Source organism: Toxorhynchites rutilus, chromosome 2 (assembly GCF_029784135.1).
Source record: "Toxorhynchites rutilus septentrionalis strain SRP chromosome 2, ASM2978413v1, whole genome shotgun sequence".
In the NCBI taxonomy this organism is placed as follows: Eukaryota; Metazoa; Arthropoda; class Insecta; order Diptera; family Culicidae; genus Toxorhynchites; species Toxorhynchites rutilus.
The window spans coordinates 76,747,714-76,770,152 of NC_073745.1; the positions used below are offsets into that span (position 1 = coordinate 76,747,714).

The window sequence follows — 22,439 nt, forward strand, 5'->3', positions numbered from 1 at the left end:
TCTGAATCTGAATCTGAATCTGAATTTGGAATCCGAATCTTGAATCTGGAATCTGAAGCTAGGAACTGCAATCTGAAATATAAAATTTTTAATCTGAAATCCTAAAACCGAAACTGGAAGAGATTCGAGATTCAAGATTCGCCTAATATAGACTGAAAGTGGAGTCTGGAATCGCATCTGAATCTAAAATTTCAATTTGGAATTTGAATCTGGAATCTGAATCTGAAATTCGAACCTGGAATCTGAATCTGGAATCTGAAATATGAAATCTGTAATTTATAGCTAGACTCTGAATCTAGAATCAGAATACGCAATCCTAATCTGGAATCTGAATCTGGAATTTGAATTTGGAATCTGAATCTGGAACCCTTATCTAGAATATGAATATGGAATATGAATATGGAATCTGAATCTGGAATCTGAATCTGGAATTTGGAATCTGGAATCTGGAATCTGAATCTAATTCTGAATCTGAATCTGGAATCTGAATCTAAATCTGAAATCTGAATCTGAATCTGAATCTGTAACCTGAATTTGGAATCTGAATTTGAATTTGGAATCGGTATTCTGAATTTGGAAGATAAATCTGGGAACTGAATCTGAATCTGAAATTTGAAATCTGAATTTGGAATCTGAATCTGGAATCTGAATCTGGAACCCTAATCTAGAATCCGAAACTGGAATCTGATTGTGGAATTTAAATCTGGAATCTGAATCTGGAATCTGAATTCAGAATCTAAATCTGGAATCTGAACCAGGAATCTGAATCTGGAAACTGAAATCTGGAATCGGAATCTGAATCTGTAGTCTGAATTAGGAATCTGTATTTGAATCTGGGATCTGAATCTGGTATCTGGAGTGGCAGCTGAATCTTAATCTGAAGCTGAAGCTGAATCTCTGGAATCTGAATCTGAATTTGGAATTCGAATCTTGAATCTGGAATCTGAAGCTAGGAACTGCAATCTGAAATATAAAATTTTTAATCTGAAATCCTAAATCCGAAACTGGAAAGGATTCGAGATTCAAGATTCGCTTAATATACACTCATCAACAGCAAAAGTGAAGATTTCTACCCAAATAACGTTAATATTAGTTTGCAGTCATATTATCGAAATCAGCAGTTCTGATGCCACAACATTGTATATCAGCATTTGAATTGCTTTTAAGCCGTACATTAACATTGTTAATGTTTCTCAAAATTAATCAAAATTGGCATTATTGGAAACGTCAAACGCGCACACAGTGCTACCTTATAATTCTTACAAGCTTTGGGGCAGGAGCATTAATGATAGCTCTACATTCGCATTCAGTGTTACCGTGTAATGTTTACAAACATTCGAACGAAAGCATTCTCTAATCACTAATGCGAATATAGGGCCTTTACAGGGTATTGATTATCTGCCTGCAAACGGCGATCAAAATGCGACTATTTTCAATTCATTTATCTCTATCAACTTTCAAGAAACATGTTACGTTTTTGATTGAATAGCTGGCAATGATATAGATGACACACATTAAACATATCAAAACATTTTCAGTTTGCACTTGTCACTATCGTAGAGTTCATAAAAGAAGTCGTCAATATTTGAATTCTATTAGATTATTTAAATTAATAGATTTAATTATGAGAAAGTGTATGAACTATGCGTCGAACGACGTGTAAAGGAAAGTAAAGTACTAGTAAAACTTGAATATTCGTTTAACGTATTCTTTAAAATTTTGATTTATATTTCAAACAACTATCCAACGATACATGCCAAACATGTGATGTTTGTCAAATAAAAAATAATAAAATAATAAAATACACAACAAAAAGTATAAGCAATAATCCACAAATGAATACAATACTAAACATTTTGTAAAAATAATAACATATTCAGATTTGTGATTTATGAAACGGGTAAAATAGAAATTTTATAACCATCCTAACTTTGTTGTAATTTGTTCAAAGTATGAAATTAGGTGCTTAGTCAATTGTGATAAAATTTTTGGTAAGTGGACATAGCAATTTGCCTAATGTCTCAGATATTGCCATTATAGGCATAACCACATTATTATCAGGAAGCGCCAGAAAATTTATCCAATACTAATGCCTCGTCAAGATTTTTTTCTCAAAAAAAAACTTTAGAAAATTCAATCATTCAATCAATTACTCTACTCTCGCACCGTGAGGACTCGAGCTCGTTAGTCTTTCGGTGGTAAGGCACATGAAAGCAGCTCGGATAAGCGCACCAGCAGCAGGAAGCGTGAAGAAGCCACATCGCTATCGACCGGGAACTTTGCGTGAAATTCGTCGCTATCAGAAGTCGACCGAATTGCTGATCCGCAGCTACCTTTGCAGCATTTGGATCGTGGAATTGCTCAGGACTTCAGAACCGAACTGCGCTTCCAAAGTTCCGCAGTTATGACGCTGCAGGAGGCTTATTAGAAGATACCAATTTGTGTGCTATCCATGTAAAACGCGTCACATCATGCCCAAGGACATCCAGCTGGCCCATCGTATCCGAGGAGAACGTGCTATATTAGCTTAGCATATAATCAACGGCCCTTTTCAGGGCTCCAAATTTGATGGATTAGAGTTCAGAAAAGTTTTTTACAGGCCGAACTGAAAGGAACATTTAGCGAAAATCGTGGTGTCGATGATAATTCGATACCGATAGGTGCCATGGATATGGATATCATAATGAAGAATATGAAATATATGACATGATGTAGTGAATATATCCCCATATCGAAGAAATCATTTTGATGAAACTGTTTACCGTTTGTCGTTTTAATTGTTGGGAAAGGGCATTATTTTTGCTGAGTAAATTCCAAGAAAAAATCCATTCCTTCTTTAAGCGTGATTCATTCTGCTTCGGATCAACGGAACAGTATGATAATAATTTCATACAAAAGATAAAATGTCCAAGAGTTATATGATTGCTATTTATTGAGTCGAAAAATTGTTTCAATAGCTTAATGATAGCTTCGAAAACAGGTTATTGAAATCATTCGTATCCGTATGTAGCGCGCCCACTTGGAAACCCATTAATCTTATTGGAATGTGAGATGGGGAAGCTCATACTAACGTCTATGCATTATGCTGTACACTTCAATTAGAGCCCCCGCACACTACAGACTTTTCTTCAGCCGACAGTTTGGTCGGATCGGCTACTGGTGCAAACACCGACCCAACGGAATCGGTGTAATGTGCGCACATGCATACCTCTCCGTACTGATTAAGAAGCCGACCGAACTATCAGTCGACAAGTCAGTCTGCAGTCTGCGGGGGCTCTTAATTTCGTTTTTGCAGGCCGAACCGAAAAATTTTCAGTCGAGTTAACTCTTTTTTACAGTAATGCTTTTGAATCCGGACATTTTGCATTACATTCAATATCATACCACAGCCATAACATTTTTTTCATGTTGAATTTATGTGAATAATAGCTACTAATATAGTTACTGATAGTTTCTTGATAGTTACTAATCAATCGCATTAATTCAACATGCAGAAAATGTTGTGGCTGCGGTATGGTATTAAATGTAACGCAAAGTGTCCGGATTCAAATACATTACTGTATACTTACTTCGATGTTATTCGTTTCTCTCTCAGGGTAAGCAACGAATATAATAAGGGTGGGGTTTAGATTCTATACTTTAATGGTTTATAAAATGACGCTTCCTTTGCTTTCGTTTTCATCATTCTTTGTGTGGACACCGACTGGACAACATCGTTGCTGGACGAGCTGGACGGCGAGGGATCGAGTGCCTTTCTCAAGGCAAGACGGTGGAGGTGGTAGCGCTGGAGTAGAGTAGAGTAGAGTTTTCAAAGGGCCTTTCTCAAGGCTAGAGACGAATGAACTGCAAAAGTTTAAAGTCTCTATAATACAATACCTGCCTGCCTGCTTTCGTTCATTTCTTACTCTACTCTCGCACCTTGAGGACTCGTTTGTTTGGGACAAAGCAGACAGCTCGTTAGTCTTTCGGTGGTAAGGCACCACGAAAGCAGCTCGGATAAGCGCACCAGCCGCAGGAAGTGTGGAGAAGCCACATCGCTATCGACCGGGAACTTTGCGTAAAATTCGTCGCTATCAGAAGTCGCTGATCCGCAAGCTACCTTTGCAGCATTTGGATCGTGGAATTGCTCAGGATTTCAAAACCGACTTGCGCTTCCAAAGTTCCGCGGTTATGACGCTGCAGGAGTCCTATTCGAAGATACCAATTTGTGTGCTATCCATGCAAAACGCGTCACATCATGCCCAAGGACATCCAGCTGGCCCATCGTATCCGAGGAGAGCGTGCTATATTAGCTTAGCATATAATCAACGGCCCTTTTCAGGGCTCCAAATTTGATGGATTAGAGTTCAGAAAAGTTTTTTGCAGGCCAAACTGAAACGAGAATTTTCGTTTGGATGCCATACAGCATCGAGAAAATTCCGGAAAGATCTAATCGTTGCTGAAAAACAATCTGCCAGTTCCCTGGGAATTGAAAAATACATTCATGCGAAAGAGTTTATTTTAATGTTTTCTAACCATATAACACAGCGACCAAATATATTTGATTTCGTAATTTTTCAATCAAGTGTAATTAGCTGGAAAGCTTCGGAAGATTATTCTTTCCCATCAGTAGGATATTTTCGTATCTAATATTGTATGCGCGCGCAACGGAAAATGTTTCGTATCGCGAAAATTATATAATTTTCAATCGATTATTGCTCAGTCGCCGAAATTTTCATACTCAGAGTTTGTTCTCCTCTAGTTTGCCTTCCAAATTGCCATCGTAAACCACACCTTCTCTCGATTCAATCACGCACGAAAAGCATACTTAAATGATATTCTGGTGGTGAAACCCATTCATTTTTCGTGAGGCGTCGTGCACAAATTACGTAACGCGATAAGGGGGGAGGGGGTAGATGTTGCGTTACTTTCTGTTTATTAGAGATAGGAAATTGCGTTACGTAAGGGGGGGGGGAGGTGGTTCAAGATCAAGATTTTTAGCGTTACGTAATTTGTGCACGACGCCTGAGGACATCGACAAGACAACATCGTTACTGAACGAGCTGAACGGCGAGGGATCGAGGGATTCATTACCTGGCCTGACCTGACCTGAAATGCAATCAGTTTGTTTTAACTGTGAGGGAGCGCAGAAAAGCCGATCGATCAGAAGGAGAAGAGAAGGTGACCAAGAGAGCATCGAAATACGGTTCCTCGGGAAGACATTGAAGCAGCCGCCACACACACACACACACATACACGCGCGCAACTCTTTTCGTTTGCTGGTTATCGAGAAGAAACCTGGAAAGAAATGATCGTTACTGAAAAATAATCTGCCAGTTCCCCTTGGAATTGAAAATTACATTCAAGCGAGTTTATTTTCATTTTTTCTATCCATATAATACTGCGACCACATACATTTGGTTTTGTGGTTTGTCAATCAAGTGCAGTTAACAGGAAAGCTTCTGAAGATTATTCTTCAGGACAAGGTTTTTTGTATCCAATATTGGATGCATATAACCTTGAGCCTCCAACGTAATGCTCTCGTTTTTGAAGCCACCCAAATATTTATTTATTCATTCATTCAGGATGGATTTAGATTCAACTTTAAACAAATGATCCCTAAATCAACGATAGTCCTACGTCACCCTTGCGGTTATACCATAGATATAACCCACTTCCTGTTTTTTTGAAAAAAAACACTGAATTTGATTTTTTAATTTTTTTCACTTGAATTTTGACTTTCTGATTATAACTTTTTGGCTATTATTTCTCATTTCCAAATCATTCTAGATAAAAGCTACATCTGCATCTGTGCGTTCTACAATATTTATTTTAATCAATACACTCAAACAAAAATTCAGAAGCAGAGTGCGAAGCCGAATTTTTTAGGTAATTTTTGAAATGCTGTAAATGTAAATTCATAAAAAACCAATTTTTTGAAATATTATGCGAAAATATTTATATCTTGGTTTGTGTAGATGTAGTGGACAAACATATTGGGAAAATCAATTTCTTTCTGTATATGGAAGTTTTCAAGAATTAAATTTTTTATTTCCTCATTTTGTCAAGTGTACATATACAAGGTTTATTCACATAATTGCTAAACACCTAACTGTAACAGCGATACGAGATTGTCAACAAATGGTTTCCAAAATTAGATGCCCCATAACATAAAATAGAACAAATTTGACCATGTGCAACTTTTTTTTTTCTTTTCAGTAGGGAAAATAATAAATTCCATTTAACCTTTCCCGCTATACCAGAAGCGCGCAGCGCGCACTACATCTGATCGCGAACCGCCCCAGGGTCACCAAAGCTGCTAAACAAAACTCGCCGAAAAAGCTTTCGTTTTCTTCGAAGCAAGGCACAATGCCGGCAACGACTCAGGCGCTGCTTGGAGTTTCGTTTCTCTTGCGGCTTTTTTTTCTGCGACAAAAGCGCACCTCTCGCGGTCTTTTGCGGCAAACGCAAATGTCACGGTTTAGCTGCATTTCCATCGCATCGCAGTGGAGGAGCGCCTTCCCGAACCAGTCCGGTCGCTTGTTTCGGCGAAATTCTAACGAATTTTCCAAATTCCTCGCGTTTCTCGCCACCGCACACCGAGCAAATGGGACAAAGATCTAACATGTGCTAGGGCAGCTGTGTGCGCTAATGCTTCCCCATTCATGACCTCGTGCTCCGCGAAAGCACCCTTCCTCCAAACAGCCCTCGGTCGTTTCACCACCACCCTTGCTACAATCCAGCCAAATATATTTGTGTTTATAAAAATCTGATTTTGTTTCGACTTATCTCCTACTCGCTCTGATCGTGGCGCGCGCTGCGCTGTCTCCGGGAGGGAGATTTTCGCTTTCGCCCTTTTGTAAGCGTACGCGCGGACCCTAAGCGGAACCGCGTGTGCGGTTGCCCAGCGGTCCATTTTTTCGGCTTGTTATGTCCGCTTCATGGGCTCTGAACTTTTTTGTTTTTTTTGTGCTCAAGCGCACACAGACACACGCCCCATCGGGGTCACCGTTATACAAATGTCGTGTGCTATACAAATGAGATGCTTTTTTTCTCTCTTCTGTTGTCGGAACCAACGAAATGGAAGCTCAGCAGGTTCAACCCCGGTGGCTATCACGTTTAACGTTTTCGCGAGTTTTGCGATTTTTTGGGGCCAAAGTCCTTTATACTCTCGGTCTCTCTCTCTCTCCTTCATTGTTGAATGGGAAGACGGGTATTACTGTCCCCCTATCCACCGATTCAACCGCTGGGCTAGCCTTACGCAAGATAATTTTGACAAGCAACGGGGCACGTGTATGTTGTCAGTGTGGCGTGTCGTCCGAATGCCGTATTGCATTGGATGACATCCCGTCGGTAGAGGTTATTAGCCTGTAACTTACTCAGGATTTTTAATGTTGGCAGCTGAGAATTTTCGGTATTTATGTGGATTATAATAGACATTTTCATCCTTATTACTAACGTTGCTAGTGAACCTTTCGCCTCCTCATCGTATGTATTACTTACGTCATTTTTATTAGTAGTACATAGTTTATTACGCCAAATAACAGCCCATAAATGCATTCTGAGTGGCATGCTCCTGAATACGCGTAACCACAGTGCAAGTCGGAAGGAAATTATTTTACAAAAATCCCCGGCCAGAACGGAATTGGAGCCCGAACCCCCGACATGATGTAAGTGACGCTCACCACTCATCCACGGGAGCACAACTACCTCCATTATTGATGAGTTATCTCGAAGAAACTACTAGAAGCCATACGCAAAAACCGTTGAACAAATATTGAAGAAACAAGTTTCGAAAAAAATAAAAAATATATATATTTAAATTTTGTAAAATAACTATTATAAATAAAATAACAATATTTAAAATTAATTCTAAAACTTTAGGCAGCTTTAATCAGATAATAGTTCTTTGCATACTCAGATTTCAGATTTCATTGATTCCCTGATTAATACATTGGGTCTTATCTTCAATACCAATGTTTTTGGCGTTGTTCCAGCAAAGCGAACTATATCTTTTCGAACAGCAGTAGCTCACACTTCAGAGTGATCTTTTTGTATTTTATGCGCCTTGAAAACCAATTGTGATGCCCATAATATTGATGTTTTTAAAATTTATAAAAAGCCTTCATTAAAAATGGTATCAGCTAAATATTGGATTTCCCGAAGAGTAATTGCTTTTTTTTCATTACAAATAAAATACCTTTTTTTGTACATAAAATGAACGCATGAAGAAGGGATGTACATCATTTTAAAGCTTGAACTTTCAAATTTTGGAACGTTTTATGAACAAAATTCTATCTTGGTGTGTGTAGATGTAGTATGTAAACATTTCGGGAAGAAATGAAAAATCAATTTCTTTCTGTTTTTCCAAAGATTTTGAGAACTAACACAATTTTTTGCTTACTAATTCAATTTTCAAATCCATTTAACCTTATCAAACAGCTTTCATTTGATTGCTAGTATGTTCCTGTAGAACTTTTCAATACAGACATATAGCCGTTTGAATGAAAATTTTCCCCTTCGTCTTTGATGATTAATTTTTTGAAAAATAGGATTGCATTGCAAATCGGAAAGCCGTTTTAAAAACTCCAAAATTTTTTGGAAAAAAATTTCGCTGCCAAAAAAGTTATTGTAAAAGTTAAACCTCATGTTTCTTAAAAAAGTTTTTTTTTCAATTTTCAAAAAAAAAAAAAAAAAAAAAAAATATATATATATATATATATATATATATATATATATATATATATATATATATATATATATATATATATATATATATATATATATATATATATATATATATATATACATATATATATATATATATATATATATATATATGTATATATATATACGATATATATATATATATATATATTTGTGAAATTTTATAAAAGTACGTTTTTGAGAAAAATGAATTTTAATTTTTAAAATAACTTTTTTCTCAGCGAAATTTTTTTGTTAAAATTTTAACTATTTCCTACATTTCGTCATTTGATAAGAATTTTGTAGGTATCATCGTTTTTAAATTATATTTTTTTGTTAAAAAAATCAAGATACAAAATGTCTTTTTTTCCAAAAAGTAGTCTAATTCTTTTTCGAATATTTCAAGTATGCTAAGTTGCGTGAATGATCCATGTCTTAACACCCACAACGTTGCACTGCTGTCTGAGATGGTGCTGCCGACTCCTAAGAAGAGTTGGCATGAAATTCGTCAAATGCTCTAAGTTGCGCATGACATGATCTCTAATAGCAACAAGTTTCGACATGTAACTAAAAGCACAACGCAGCCACACGCAACCGAAAAGGCAAACTGTCCCATCGCCACGCAGGAAAACAAAAGGATACCGAACGGTGAACGGCGTGGTTTTGAGTTATTTTCTAGGTGAAACTATATTTATGCGGTCCCTATCTACCACACAAAAAAGTCTTTTTTTTCAAATAGTGAACACGATTTTTTAATGCTACTGGTGAAATTTTGTACCATTTTTTTTGCGCAGTCCCTAGCCCCCGCACAAAAAAAAAGGTTTTCCTGTATATGCAGAAATAACCGTTGGTATTCATGATTATAACTTAACTCATGGCTCTGCGAAAACAACCGTCTTCTTTTCTCAAGAACTAAAATATGCTTCGACAGAAGATCAACTTCCTCGCAGTTTGCGACTTTATTATATCTAGATGGCGAATATTGAGGTTTCTGTAAGTTTCCGTATGATTGTTGAACCATGATGCAATAGCAGTTCATGCGATGAATCGTCCATAGAAAAAAATAATATAATGTATGAAACGAATGATACTTTTCTCAAAAAGTATTTTTTGTGTCAGATTCGGAATATTGAGCAATTTCACGCCAACCTTTTTGCGACCCTCTTTTTGAAACCTTGTATATATGGTGGTAGCTACCCAAAATCACAATTTTCATTATCATATGTCCAATTTTAATTACGACTGATTTTTTGTAAGGGTGCATGCAGAATCGGTTTTTTTTAAAATCGTAACTTGAAATCTAGATGTCTGAGCGGAATATGATGTATGGCAAAGTTATTGAGGAACCATTGAAATATTTAACAAAAATAACATTTCAAATGCACCGTCAAAAATCTTACGTTACGAAAAATTTAATGTTTAATGTTAAAAACATTTTTTTAAATAAGGTTGATAAGACATAGGCCATTATAAAAAAAATCCGCCGTAAATGCTAGTCTATTTATGTTTCTGAGACGTTCACCTTAGTGACAGATGAATACAACATAAAACAATATAACAATATAAAAAAAATGAAAAAAAGAAAATAAATTTAATTTGGAAAAAAAATAAAATTGCACGTGTTTAACTGTTACAATATTATAAACACCATTCACATTATCAGCGGTCTGGCTTGCATTTTCGCCTTCATCAAAGACAAAGTACCGAATTTTCTGTTTGTTGACTTTCATTGTTAACACCCTATAACTCACAACTGAATGGAAAAAACAAAAAACAACAAAAGATTTTTTTAAGTGTGAAATGTCACCTTTACAACGAGCATCAATTTAAAATGGTATGATCGAAATATTGATCACTACAACCAGCTACCGAGAAACTAATGGATTTCCTTTTCCCCAACCTAATATATACCAGGAATTTGCGTTTTTGAAGAAAATGCTTTATTCAATAAACTAACGAACAATCTAGTCATCAATACACTTTTTATAGCTATATTCAGAAATTGTCTCCAGTCCACGCAGCGAATTAGTTATTCGATAGACAATTAAATTAACAAATTGTTAGATTTCAACAGATATTACAATGCTCTTTGAAAATATATTAAACACTATAAATTTTTGCATATACTCAGGATGCACAATCAATAGGGATCATTGTTACAATCATTCGTGCAGAAACCAAAATGCTAACCTGAAAGTGACGCAGGTGCGGTTGACATACACTTTCGGATCTCCCTTGTTATTTGTATCCCCGCCGCGCGGTAACGACATTTCATTCGCATTGAACATCGGTTTCACCCCGAATCACGTTTCGTACAATAATGCATTATTCGTCCCCCATTCTGTTCCGCATCCTGAAGGAGCTCCCAGCTCGCTCTTCAGCGAACAATTGATCAATTACCGCCACGCGGAGCTTCGACACCGACCGGCCGAAGCGAGGCGTGAATGAATGGAAATCGACCTGAATGCCGCGCGATTGGCCTGCCCAACATTATCTCGGTAGCCCTGACGACGACGAAGGCGACAAGACTCTCTCTCGCACTCGTTTGTTCGAGATTTATGTTCAGATAGAGATCGTGATAATTGTCACCCGTTGTCGTCGTCGTCTTCTGTGGCTGCGGCTGCTGCTGCCGTCAGGTCGTCGGGATGTTCTGAGCGTGTCTTCGCTGCTGCTATCGGCCGGTCGCTTTGAATAGGATCTTCAGACCAGTCAGAACCGGGTGTCAGGTGCGGATCCAGATTGAGCGGCTCTGATTTGGACCGTGTCCGATCTGGTCAGTTACAAAAGATGTACAAATCATGCGAATATTGCCGCGCAATGGAAAAGAGACCAAACGGGTCAAACTTTGCAGAGTAAAATAATGTTATTTTCTAGGCAATTTTCGAACCATCTCTGAACCACTTACAGGCTTATGTTTCGCTTGTTTGTTGGTCAGAATTTGCAGCACGACAGCGGCAGGCGGCCAAATAATATTATTGTTACTGCCTCCTGGTTTCAATATGTTTTGACTTCTGTTTTGAGCTACTGTTTCCAGAGCGAACGATACTATTTGTTTTTTTTCCAATGCATACCGCTACTGCTCGGTGTGGCCGGTAGGGCTCCTGCCTGGAGGGTTCCCTTCACCTTTCCCGGCCAACAGTTGTGTACCGCTTAAACATCTAATAAATAAAGCGAATCGAAGAATTGTTTCTTCAGGATTTTTTCGTCCACTTCTTCGTGAGTTCGGTTTGTTCCCAATTCTTATTCACAGCGGCTCAATTTGTGGAAGCCTTTGTGTAAATGTGCCTATCCATTGTCTTCCCACCCCCCTGATGACAGTCCCTTCCACATTAGCGTGAACCTTATTATTATGCGGTGTTAAATATAAAAGTGATCTCGCTGAATACAAATTTTTCGTGTTGTTTGTGCAACTGCAGCTTTTGGTCGGATGTTCGCGCGGAAACGATGCTGCGCTCGTTTTCCGACCGACATTTCTCGCGAGCGATAGTTTATTCTCTGACCAGTTCTCAATTACCTGGACAATTTTACCTTATGCCGATGCTGCGGCTGCTGTGAATGTTTTATTTATATCGAATCGATGTTTTTTTTTGCTTTCGAGTTCTTCTTTTCTCCTATTCTGATCGTGCCGGGATGTTTTGAATTTCAAAACGGATATATTGTGAGTGTGTGAGCTTCCTCGCGACGCAGAATTATCGATTGCACGGGGATGCACTCTGTGATCCCCTCGAGGGCATACTGTTGACAGTGGGCGCATATGGAACTCGGAGTGCAGATCGCTATCGGCTTTGCCCATCAATTTAACGACGATGTCCGTACGGTCCGGATAAGATAAGTTTGCAGGATCTGAGGAGCTGTGCCGAAAAAGTGAGCGGCTGACTGTTTTCGGTCCGGCTGAAGGCTCGCGGCAAGAAGCGATAACGATCGGTTGAGCTCTGATTGAACCAACGGAGGTTGACATTTTTATCGAGAGTGTTTGGGCTGTTCGCGAACTCTTTGGTCGGGGCGAGAGTTGGGAATAATTTGCACAGTCTTCTTACATTTCTTGTCACTTGTTGTGAAGTGTGGTCAAAGCGAAACGTAATTTATTAGGAGGGCTCCTTTTATTGCCAGCAATAATTTCCCTGTCAGCATATTTGTTATTTAACAAATTAAGCAGGTAGCGATAAAATTACTGAAAAGGTTGCAAATTACTCAGAGATCGTCAAGATATGACGGATTCAAGGATGTCGAATCGCGTCTGGACATCAAAATGCAATTTATTGTTCCAATATTAACATCTGTAGGGGAAGCGGGGGCATAGTCACCCCAAGGAATATGCCCATTTCCTGCGCCCACATATCGCTTGAATCACCGTTTTTGGAAGAATACTTATTGTTATCCTAGATGGCACACATATTATTATGTGAAACACAGAACGTTTCACATAATGAGGTTTGGTTTAGTTGGTGTGGCATATTTTTCCAGGGTCAAAACCACAGAAGGGATCCCTTTAAGAACAGAATGTGATGAGGTATATCAGCATTAGCAAACATAACATTGTAAGTCGTTATCCACCACTGACCACTTTGCCCCCAAACATCAATGTAATTCCTATGCGAATTAATCACTGCAATCAAACAAAATATCTCTTCACCTTTCCTAGAATATGTGAACAGTCGTTAAAACTGATGATTTGTCGAAGATATCAGGTCGAATAAACTAAATTTCACGAGAAAATGCTTCAACACGATGTGCACAAAAATACGGCCGAATGGCTACCGAGAAAATGATTTCTGTTTTTATTTATATTTCGTGACTATCAATGCGGTATCTGTAGTCAATAGTTATACTACCAAACAAGCAGGTGACCAATTTGCCTCGACTATCCCTATTGATTTTTGTATTATCGATTGAAAATTATTGCACACATTGAAAAAATGTATCGATAATTTTTATGATATTTTAATACTCACGACAAAATCATTTAAATATTTTTTTCAAATCAGCAATTCAAACGTATTTTTGTGCCCCATTTTCGGAAATAAAAGATCTATTTATTTATGTTGACGATTCATATAAAAAAAAACCCAGTTAGGGTTTTGGGCATCTGTAGGCAATATGAAGTAAAAATGATATTAATCCCGGGTGTAACTTCCATAGAATCACATTGTGAATCTAGCAACAGGCTCAACACGATTCCGGCCAATCGACCCTTCAGAGGCCACCGTTTAGCTGTAGTATTTTTTTCCAAAAACGTTTATTAATCAGACTCAATTACTTGTTATCCAACGTTTACAGAGTCAACCGTTGTATTTGGTTTACTGGAAAGCGTCGTTGACAATGTTAACCCATTGCTTTCGGAATTAATTTCCCTTGAAAGAGATCATCTTCTCTTTCCACGCTAATAATATTTTGTTTATGCCGAGTACCGTTTTCTATCTTTCTTAGTATCTCTGTATTGACTCGTGAACAGGTTCACTAAACCTTAAAATTCGATTAAAGAAATGCTCTTCTCTCCCAATCCCATTTCTCCCTGCAGCCGGACTGTACGGAGCATTTAGTGAAAAAGGCCATTGACTGACTTTGCATCTGATAGCGGAGAAAACGAAATGTTTGATGTGAGGTAGAGGATATTTTACCATATTAATGAAACCACATTTGGCGAAAGCAGCAGTTATGTGTTATTTGTTTACTAATGCCGCAATCGATCGTCGTTTCCAATTGTCGGGAACCGTTACGAATTAGGGAATCATAGTGTATAGCAGATCAAACAATGAAATATTAATGAATTTTCTATTCGCTTGGTATGTAAATCATCAAAATTCGTTCGTAATGAAAAAAATATAGGAGGTTGTGTTCAAGACACGACCGCATTGTTGACGTAGAACTACGATGTAGTTTAATTCGAGTCGCTTGTTTATAACTGCGGATATTATTTTATAATGCTACGAAAATTTTGAAATAAACATTCTACCAGTTTGGTCGCTCTGAAATGTGTTTTTTATGTAGAATCATTTGACGATAATTATTTGATGATTCATTCATTTTTAGTGGAGAAAGTTTTGTTACTGGCAAGCGAAACCAAATCACATTTCAACATTTCAGAACGACATTTACTTTCTTGGTGACTAAATAAACGAAATAAACTCTATCTGTTAATATCAACAACCTCGAAAAGAGTAGCACTGCTTCATTATGATCAAGATTGGCGCAAATGCAATCCTTGCTAAAAGCAGTTTTGCGACTGTCACACGAGTCCAAATAAATTAATAACCTCATATAACTTGTTGAATAACTTGGCATTGCCAAAATATTTTTTTTGGTGCACAACCTTAACACCTGCTTCACCATAGCGTCAGTTCAATGCATTGATGATAGAAACCAAAACTAAAACAAAAAACAAACAAAGAAAACAAAAACTACTTGGAAAAACGCTGAATGTTTGCCTCAGCAGATATTTATTACCAATACCCTAGCGTAAATATTTCCCTCCCGCTATATCCCCTCCTTGTTTATATTTATAATTACGACTGCATAATTTGCAACACCAAACAATCATCAATCATAGCATAAAAAAATTAGGCGAATGTTGCATCATTACAGGGCCAATGCACACAGGGGTTTCAGCGTAGCGAAGATGCACTATTTTTACGTACGGGTTATGAAGCACACACGTACGCATACAAATATCCATATACGATAGCCAGTCTAGATTAGCTTAGCTGTCATCCTTCGTGGAGACAGTTTTCCTACCGTCATGCGAAACCAAATCACCGACAAAATTCCAGATCATTTATTTTCTTGGTGAGCTGACGATAGCCTAGCTTGATGAGTACCCACACAATTATGTAGCTCAGAACTTTAATGCAATGGCGTCAGTTTGATGCAATGATTTCAATGCCAGAGATATCAGCGAGTGAGTGATTTGGTCGCGTCCACAGCTCAATCCGAAACGAAACATGAAACATTCATTGCTTTGAATACAGAACGATACTGAAAGTTTGCCTTCCTTCCTTGCTTGATACTTTACTTTATCCATAATATTACTCCTCTACTCCCATTGCCTCGAGAAAGGCATTCGATCCCTCGCCGTCCAGCTCGACCAGCAACGATGTTGTTCAGTCGATTTCCTCACGAAGAATGAAAGTTTGCCTCAGCGAGATCCACTGTTTATACTCTAGGCAAATATTCCTCTTCGTTATTCTTCTTTTCCTTTGTTCACGGAGACTTTACATCTTACGATTTCCCTCCTTTGCTCGTCGATAAGTTGTTCGTTATTGACAGCTCTGTTCGGGGAAGCACCCAAACGGACAGAAAAATGTATGAGGAAATGGGAATGCTTCCAATTTTCATTAATTTAAACCATATATAGACTATGGGATTATAATGTACAGCATATCAAACAAATCTTAGGGAATTTCCGATTCATTTGGTTTGTAAATCGTAATTCGCGGCAAAAATAGTTATTAACGTTAAATTTATTTCATAAAAACGTGACCTGTTTTCTGATTTGGCACACTTAATGAAAGACGTAGTTCTACGTTAAAATAACATGCGCCTGGTCATTTGGAAAACAGATTTGTGAAACTGAGCCCTATTTGATTTAACCGATTTTTCCATTTATCTCATTTTTCTGACAACTTGGTTATACCCTCTCGATAAAACGATGTCAGTTTCAATGCAATCCATCATTCATTTCTACACCCAAAGTTAATTTTTAGCACATGTTATGGCATCCCAATTTATTACATTAAATGAGCTAAAAATAACAGAGAATGTTCACTCCCCAATACATGTATATCATTTGTATAAAATATATGCTAGAGCCAATATGAGCGTGCGAAACAGAACACACTTTTAAATGAAAGCATATGAAGCTTTTCGTATGGTTTGCCAAATACACGGCCCAGACAGAGAAAGATATATTCTCGTCCATGTTCTTCTTTATCCTCTTGGAAAACACTTTACAACTTCATTTTATGAAGAAGTGTAATATTATCACGCTTCCGTATATCAGCGCTGGCAGCTATATGTCGTGGTCGTGTAAACTAGCTTTGCATTCCAGCCGGCCTAGGTTTGTTCCCTAGGCATCTTTTCGGCCAAAGATGAAATGTTTTCTGCCAACGCTAATTTGGGTGTATCTACCTGAATCTTCCTGAACACTGAAGTGAAGTTTCAATCGTTATTTTCAGAAATTATCAGCGTCAGTTTACATTGAAATGAAAATTTTGTTGTGGTTTGACATTGACATTGTTGCATTGGAACCATTTATATCCCTACTAACATTTGCGGTCGGAAACTAAGTTAGGGTCAAAATGTATAAAATTATCCATAGCAAAAACTAGAAGTGGGTAATATCTTTGATATAACCGCAAGGTGGACGTAGGACTAACGTTGACTTAGCAATCAATAAGTCTTCTTGGATGGCTCTAACGTTCCAGTGGAACTTTTGCCTTCTCACCGTAGCATAACTTGCGTCATTTTTTATTAGTTATACTTGGTTGAGATTTCTATGCCGAATAACACGCCTTAAATGTACTCTGGAGTGGCAAGCTCTAGAATACGCGTGACCACAGTGCAAGCCGGATAAATTTTCTTTGACGAAAAATCCCCCGGCCAGAACGGGAATCGAACCCGAACCCGAATGATAATGTGGGACGCTAACCACTCGGCCACGGGAGCACAGCAATCAATGAGTAACAAGCATATAAACCTTAAACGTTTAATCTTTCGAATAAAGTGATTATCATACCACTTCTAATCGAATTATTAATTTTAAAAGGGGGAATCGATTCCTCCTCGGAAATACCCAGCACAAATAGTATCCACTCCCCAAGCCAATTGGAATCATCGTTGATTCGGAGCAGGATTATTAACGCTTGAGAAGGAATGGATTCCTCCTCGGAATTACACAGCGAAAATAAGACCTGCTTTTATAAATGTGATTTCTTCGATATGTAATATAATATCCACTTCGATCATATCCACTACACCGTATCATACCATATCAAATCCATAGTCAATTCGAGTACAATAGTATTCGCTGCTTGTATCTAATTTGCTATGCCAATTTCCCCTGGCTCCATGGTTTTGAAGTCTGTGTTAGGGAAACATTCCGATTTCCAGAAACACAAGCGAGTACAAAAGTACCCGCAGCTTCAATCTGTCTTGCAATGTTGATTTCTCTCAGGCTCCATGGTTTCGAAGTCTGTGTTAGGGAAACATTCCAATTTTCAGATACGCAAGCGAGTACAAAAGTATCCACTGCCTACATCTATTTTGCAATTCCGATTTCCCCTGGCTCCATGATTTTGAAGTCTGTGTTAGGGAAACATCCATCCATTCCAGCGATCGTACCTCAATCGTTGCGCAATTATAACTCAGTGGATTTCCGAGCGGCACTCGCTTATATACCGATTGGTGTGATTTCAATAGCCTGTTTTGAAAGGAATTTTAGTACTATTGAAACAAATGTTTGGATCAAAAAGTTACAAGCATATAACGCGTAGACATTTTATCTTTCGAATGAAGTGTTTATCATACTATTTCGTTCAGTTGTTTAGGAGCTATTAAGGCTCAAAATATCGTTCTCCGGCGTAACGCTTTCGTTTTCGAAAGTTTGAACTTACACCCCAGTATAGAAATGAAAGACGTAGTCCTACGTCAAAATCGTCCATCCACTCACCTACATTTGTCTGTGGCACACAAACAATCGACAATAGAAAACGATTCCGCGAACTTGAAATAGCTCGAATCGTTAACCTCCCTAAATGCTTGTACTCCGAGAAATAGCAATCTACTTTCTTCCATTGCCAGCGGTATGCGCGGTATGCAACCTGAAAACGCTACAAGAAATTCTAACAAAGTCAATAAATTCCAATTGCAGCAATAGTTGTAGCAGCGATAGAGAGCCTCGAGCAATCGAAATAAAAACCGAACCGAACACCGAACTCCGGTAGTTGTCGTCGCTTCTCGTCGTCAAACCTTCGTCTTGGATCGACCGACAAACTGCGCGCATCAACATGGCAAAAACATTCAATTTAAATCCAATCTCTTAGCATTCGCGCGGTATGTTTGGACTCTTTGGCTCGAGCCCTGGATTCTCTGGATCCTTGTGTCTTCTTCATTCCACCCATTCTGACTTGGAAGTAGCACAATTTGGAGCAGCCCCATGAATGCGCGCTGCTGCTGAAAAAACCTTTGAATTTGTTGAGGGATCCCTAAGATTAAGCCTGATGTACCTTCGAAGTTTGGCAAGGGTAGAGTCAACCAATGGCTTATGGGTCTCAATTAGTACGACGATGAGCGCTTTTTCGAAATTGATAAAAACCATCTGAACAATGTAGTTCACTTCTTCCAAGCTATTCCAGCAAGCTTGACATTCTTTGCCATTTTTTTGTTTTTCGCACCTCTGCAGTGCACTTTTCGGCTCGTTTAAATTCCCGGATCCTCTCCCGGACCGGGGGCATGATTCCATCGGCAGCGGCTGCTGCGATTATGCTAATTTTCTGCAACATTGCGAGCGTATTTTTCGAAAGCAGTGCACTCAAGCGATGCATGTGCTCTTCCGCGCCAGATTCCAACATGGACCGAATGCGCTTAAGGTATTCAACACCTCGGTGTTGCGAGCAGTATAAATGCGAGCGAGCAAAAAAAATGTGAATTCTGCCAGTAGCACCCCATAGCTCTTTTCGTCGTTCTCGGTTCGCGCGCGGCAATTCAAACATACCGCCCGTTTCGGACGACAAAAGGGCTACCCGGAGGAGGGTTGAGGTGAGGTGGTGGAGATGGGGTTTGTGGTTGACACAATGGTCCTTGAGTACGGGGCGGGGGTCGAAACTCTTATTTCCACTCTCGACAAGTCCCGAGATCGGAAGGTGTGAAAATGGGTTCGGAATCTGAGCGGATTTTTGGCTTCTGTCGGTGTCTTGTTTGTCCTGTCCCGAGACCAGACAGAGACGGGCAGGATGAAACATATGTTTGAGCGACTATTCACACTTCAACGTGTGCTTGATTGCTGGTTGGTGATGGCGAATTGAAATTGACCCCATTTGATCATTTTCTGTGTTTGCAATTAATTAATTCGTTTCATTTTTTACTTCTTATCTCTCCACAGGCCTATGAACTGTCTACCCTTACCGGCACGCAGGTCATGCTGCTGGTGGCTTCCGAGACTGGTCACGTGTACACGTTCGCGACGCGCAAGCTCCAGCCGATGATCACGTCAGAGGCGGGCAAAGCGCTCATCCAGACCTGCTTGAACTCGCCCGATCCCCCCTCGGGATCGAGCGGTGATCAGCGGATGTCTGCCACCGGGTTCGAGGAAACCGAACTCAGCTACAACATCGGCGACGAAGATTCGAAAGTAAGACAGCTAGTATACGGCCACGGCCACCACGGGCATGCTCATCTGGCGCATCCGCAGTCGGGTCACTACGGTCTGGACCAAAGTCTCATGCAGCAGCCCTACCCGGTCAGTGGGCAGGGTTCGCCGCTGTCCCACGCCCAAACCTACCCGCCCCACTCGGGTCATTCGCACCATTCGCACATCCCGCATCACTCCCATACCGCCCACATGAGCCATGCGCACGCGCAACGGTAGTGGTTCCGCGGCCGCAGGGTTTCGTTTCCGTTTGTGTCACTTTATTGTTATGGTAATCATTGTTTTGCATGTGTGTCGTGTGGGAAGTGTGAACAATCTCCACCACTCGAATTCTGTGACCCCGGAAGGGTGGGGAATCAAGTGTAGGCGTTCAGGAGAAATTACGTCCGAATAGAGTCGCTTCATCTTAGGATTTTTTTTGTCAAACTTTTTTGTTCGTCGGTCGGATTAAAGTCACGGTCAAGGTAGGGTCGGATTAAGAGTGGTTGTGAAAACTACTGGAGCTTAACACATTTTGACATGGGACTACGTCTAACCGGAGTATATGGGGGTGAAATGAAAACCTAAACACAGAACATGCAGGAAAAAATGAAAGATTCCGAATGCTTATAACTGGAACATTTCTTAATAGATCGGAAAGATGTTTGCATCAATTGATAGGAAATATTTCTACGCGTCTATCACACTTAATAAAATGTTATTTTCCATGGGATAAACAATTGAATAACTGTAAAATGTCAAGCGTTATCTAAACGCTCTAAATGCCAAGTTTTGATTGGCACCATTTACGGTTTTCCCAACACAGACTTCAAAATCGATGTACCTGTGGAAATCCGCTTTGCAAATATATATGCAAGTCGGGGGTATTTTTGTTCCCACCAAAATGTGTTCCCCTAAGATGGATTTCAAAACAAAGATGCCTGGGGAAATCCGCATTGCAAATATATGCAAGCTGCTAGTACTTTTGTACTCGATTGTCATTGTGCAGACCGGAATATGTTTCCCTAAATCGTACTTCTAAATTGAGAATCCTGGGAAAATCGACATTTCAGATACTAGAGGTGAATGAACTTTCGCGGTTCGAGAAAGTTTGTAAACGTAAACATGAGAGATGCAATAATTTCCGAGGGAAATATAAAATACAATGATCGTTTGACAATTATTCCGTTCACATATTTTAGTAGTCCTAGGCATCATATCAAACGTAAAAGGACGGTCAATCTGTTGCAATGCATGAATTGATCTTACATGACAACTGTAGAAAATTTTCACTTACACATGTTGAATTCAATTGAATTCGAAAATTGTTTCATTCAATCGATAATTTAATAAATACAATACAAATGCTTACTAAAACAACGGTAGTCGCATCTCAACCTTACGATTATAACATAGATATAACCCACCCATTTTTATTTAAACACATTATTTATTTGAATAAGAATACAGACTTACGTTTTTTTTCGTCGATTTTTCCATTGGGTTGACTCCTTTATCAACTCTACCTTGAAGTATAGCTTGATTAACATTTATGCTGAGGAATGCAAACTGTTCTTTCGGTAGTTTGTGCAACCCGATGTCTACACAAAGAGCCAAGTACTAAATTGAGAGAATTACAGAATTGGATTTGCGGAAGCTGAACTCTGGAATTGTGGTTCGCATCTAGGTCTTGATTTTAAATATGAGATTTGGATCTGAAATACAGATTTTCTGCTATTTGAAATCCGTATTCTGAAACCAAAGATCTGAATTCCAGAATCCTGACATGAGGTTGAATCTGTATATGGAGCTTCAGTTATAAACTGGAAATGCGGATTCATTTCTTACGACCAGCATTAGAAAACCAGAGATTGGACATCAGGAATCTCGATTTGGAAATTTTCAAACTGAGAAATTCGGGTTCAAGAACCAAATTCCAATATTAGACCCAATAATGTGGCATATGTACAAGAATATGGAATCAGAACATGGAACTTTCGATCACTGTTATATAAGTTCAGATTCGATGTCTGGATTCCGTTCATTTTTTGTATTCCACTGGAATGTGATTGCGTACTGATTTGTAACTTGAGTTCAGAAACCGGTATCGAAAATCTTGAATCTTCATTTGGAGTTACAACATATGAACACATGAGTTTTTACATATGATTACCGGTACACGTAATTCGAAATCCTTGGAATCAAATTCTTGAATCTGGGTCTGGAATCTAATCAACTGGAACAACATTTTTCCGCGCGACTCTAGAGTTTGAATCTGAATCATATGATTGCCGTTAAGAAATTTGAAATCTGGAATCAAACACTTATCTGTGTTTCTGAGCATTGTGAATTATGTGTGTGGAACCGAAGTTTCGTCCTGAATCTGGAATCGAAAATCAGTGTGTTGGATTTG

General features: G+C 38.8%; 1 protein-coding gene across 1 annotated transcript in view; it reads left to right on the top strand.

Annotated features, from left to right (window-relative positions):
* Positions 1 to 22,439, top strand: part of LOC129771628 (serum response factor homolog) — a 561,989-nt gene that overhangs the window by 50,145 nt on the left and 489,405 nt on the right. Inside the window, exon 2 of the mRNA XM_055775474.1 lies at positions 19,781 to 20,029. Coding sequence (XP_055631449.1) covers positions 19,781 to 20,029 — 249 coding nt within the window. The remainder of the gene's footprint in view (positions 1 to 19,780; positions 20,030 to 22,439) is intronic.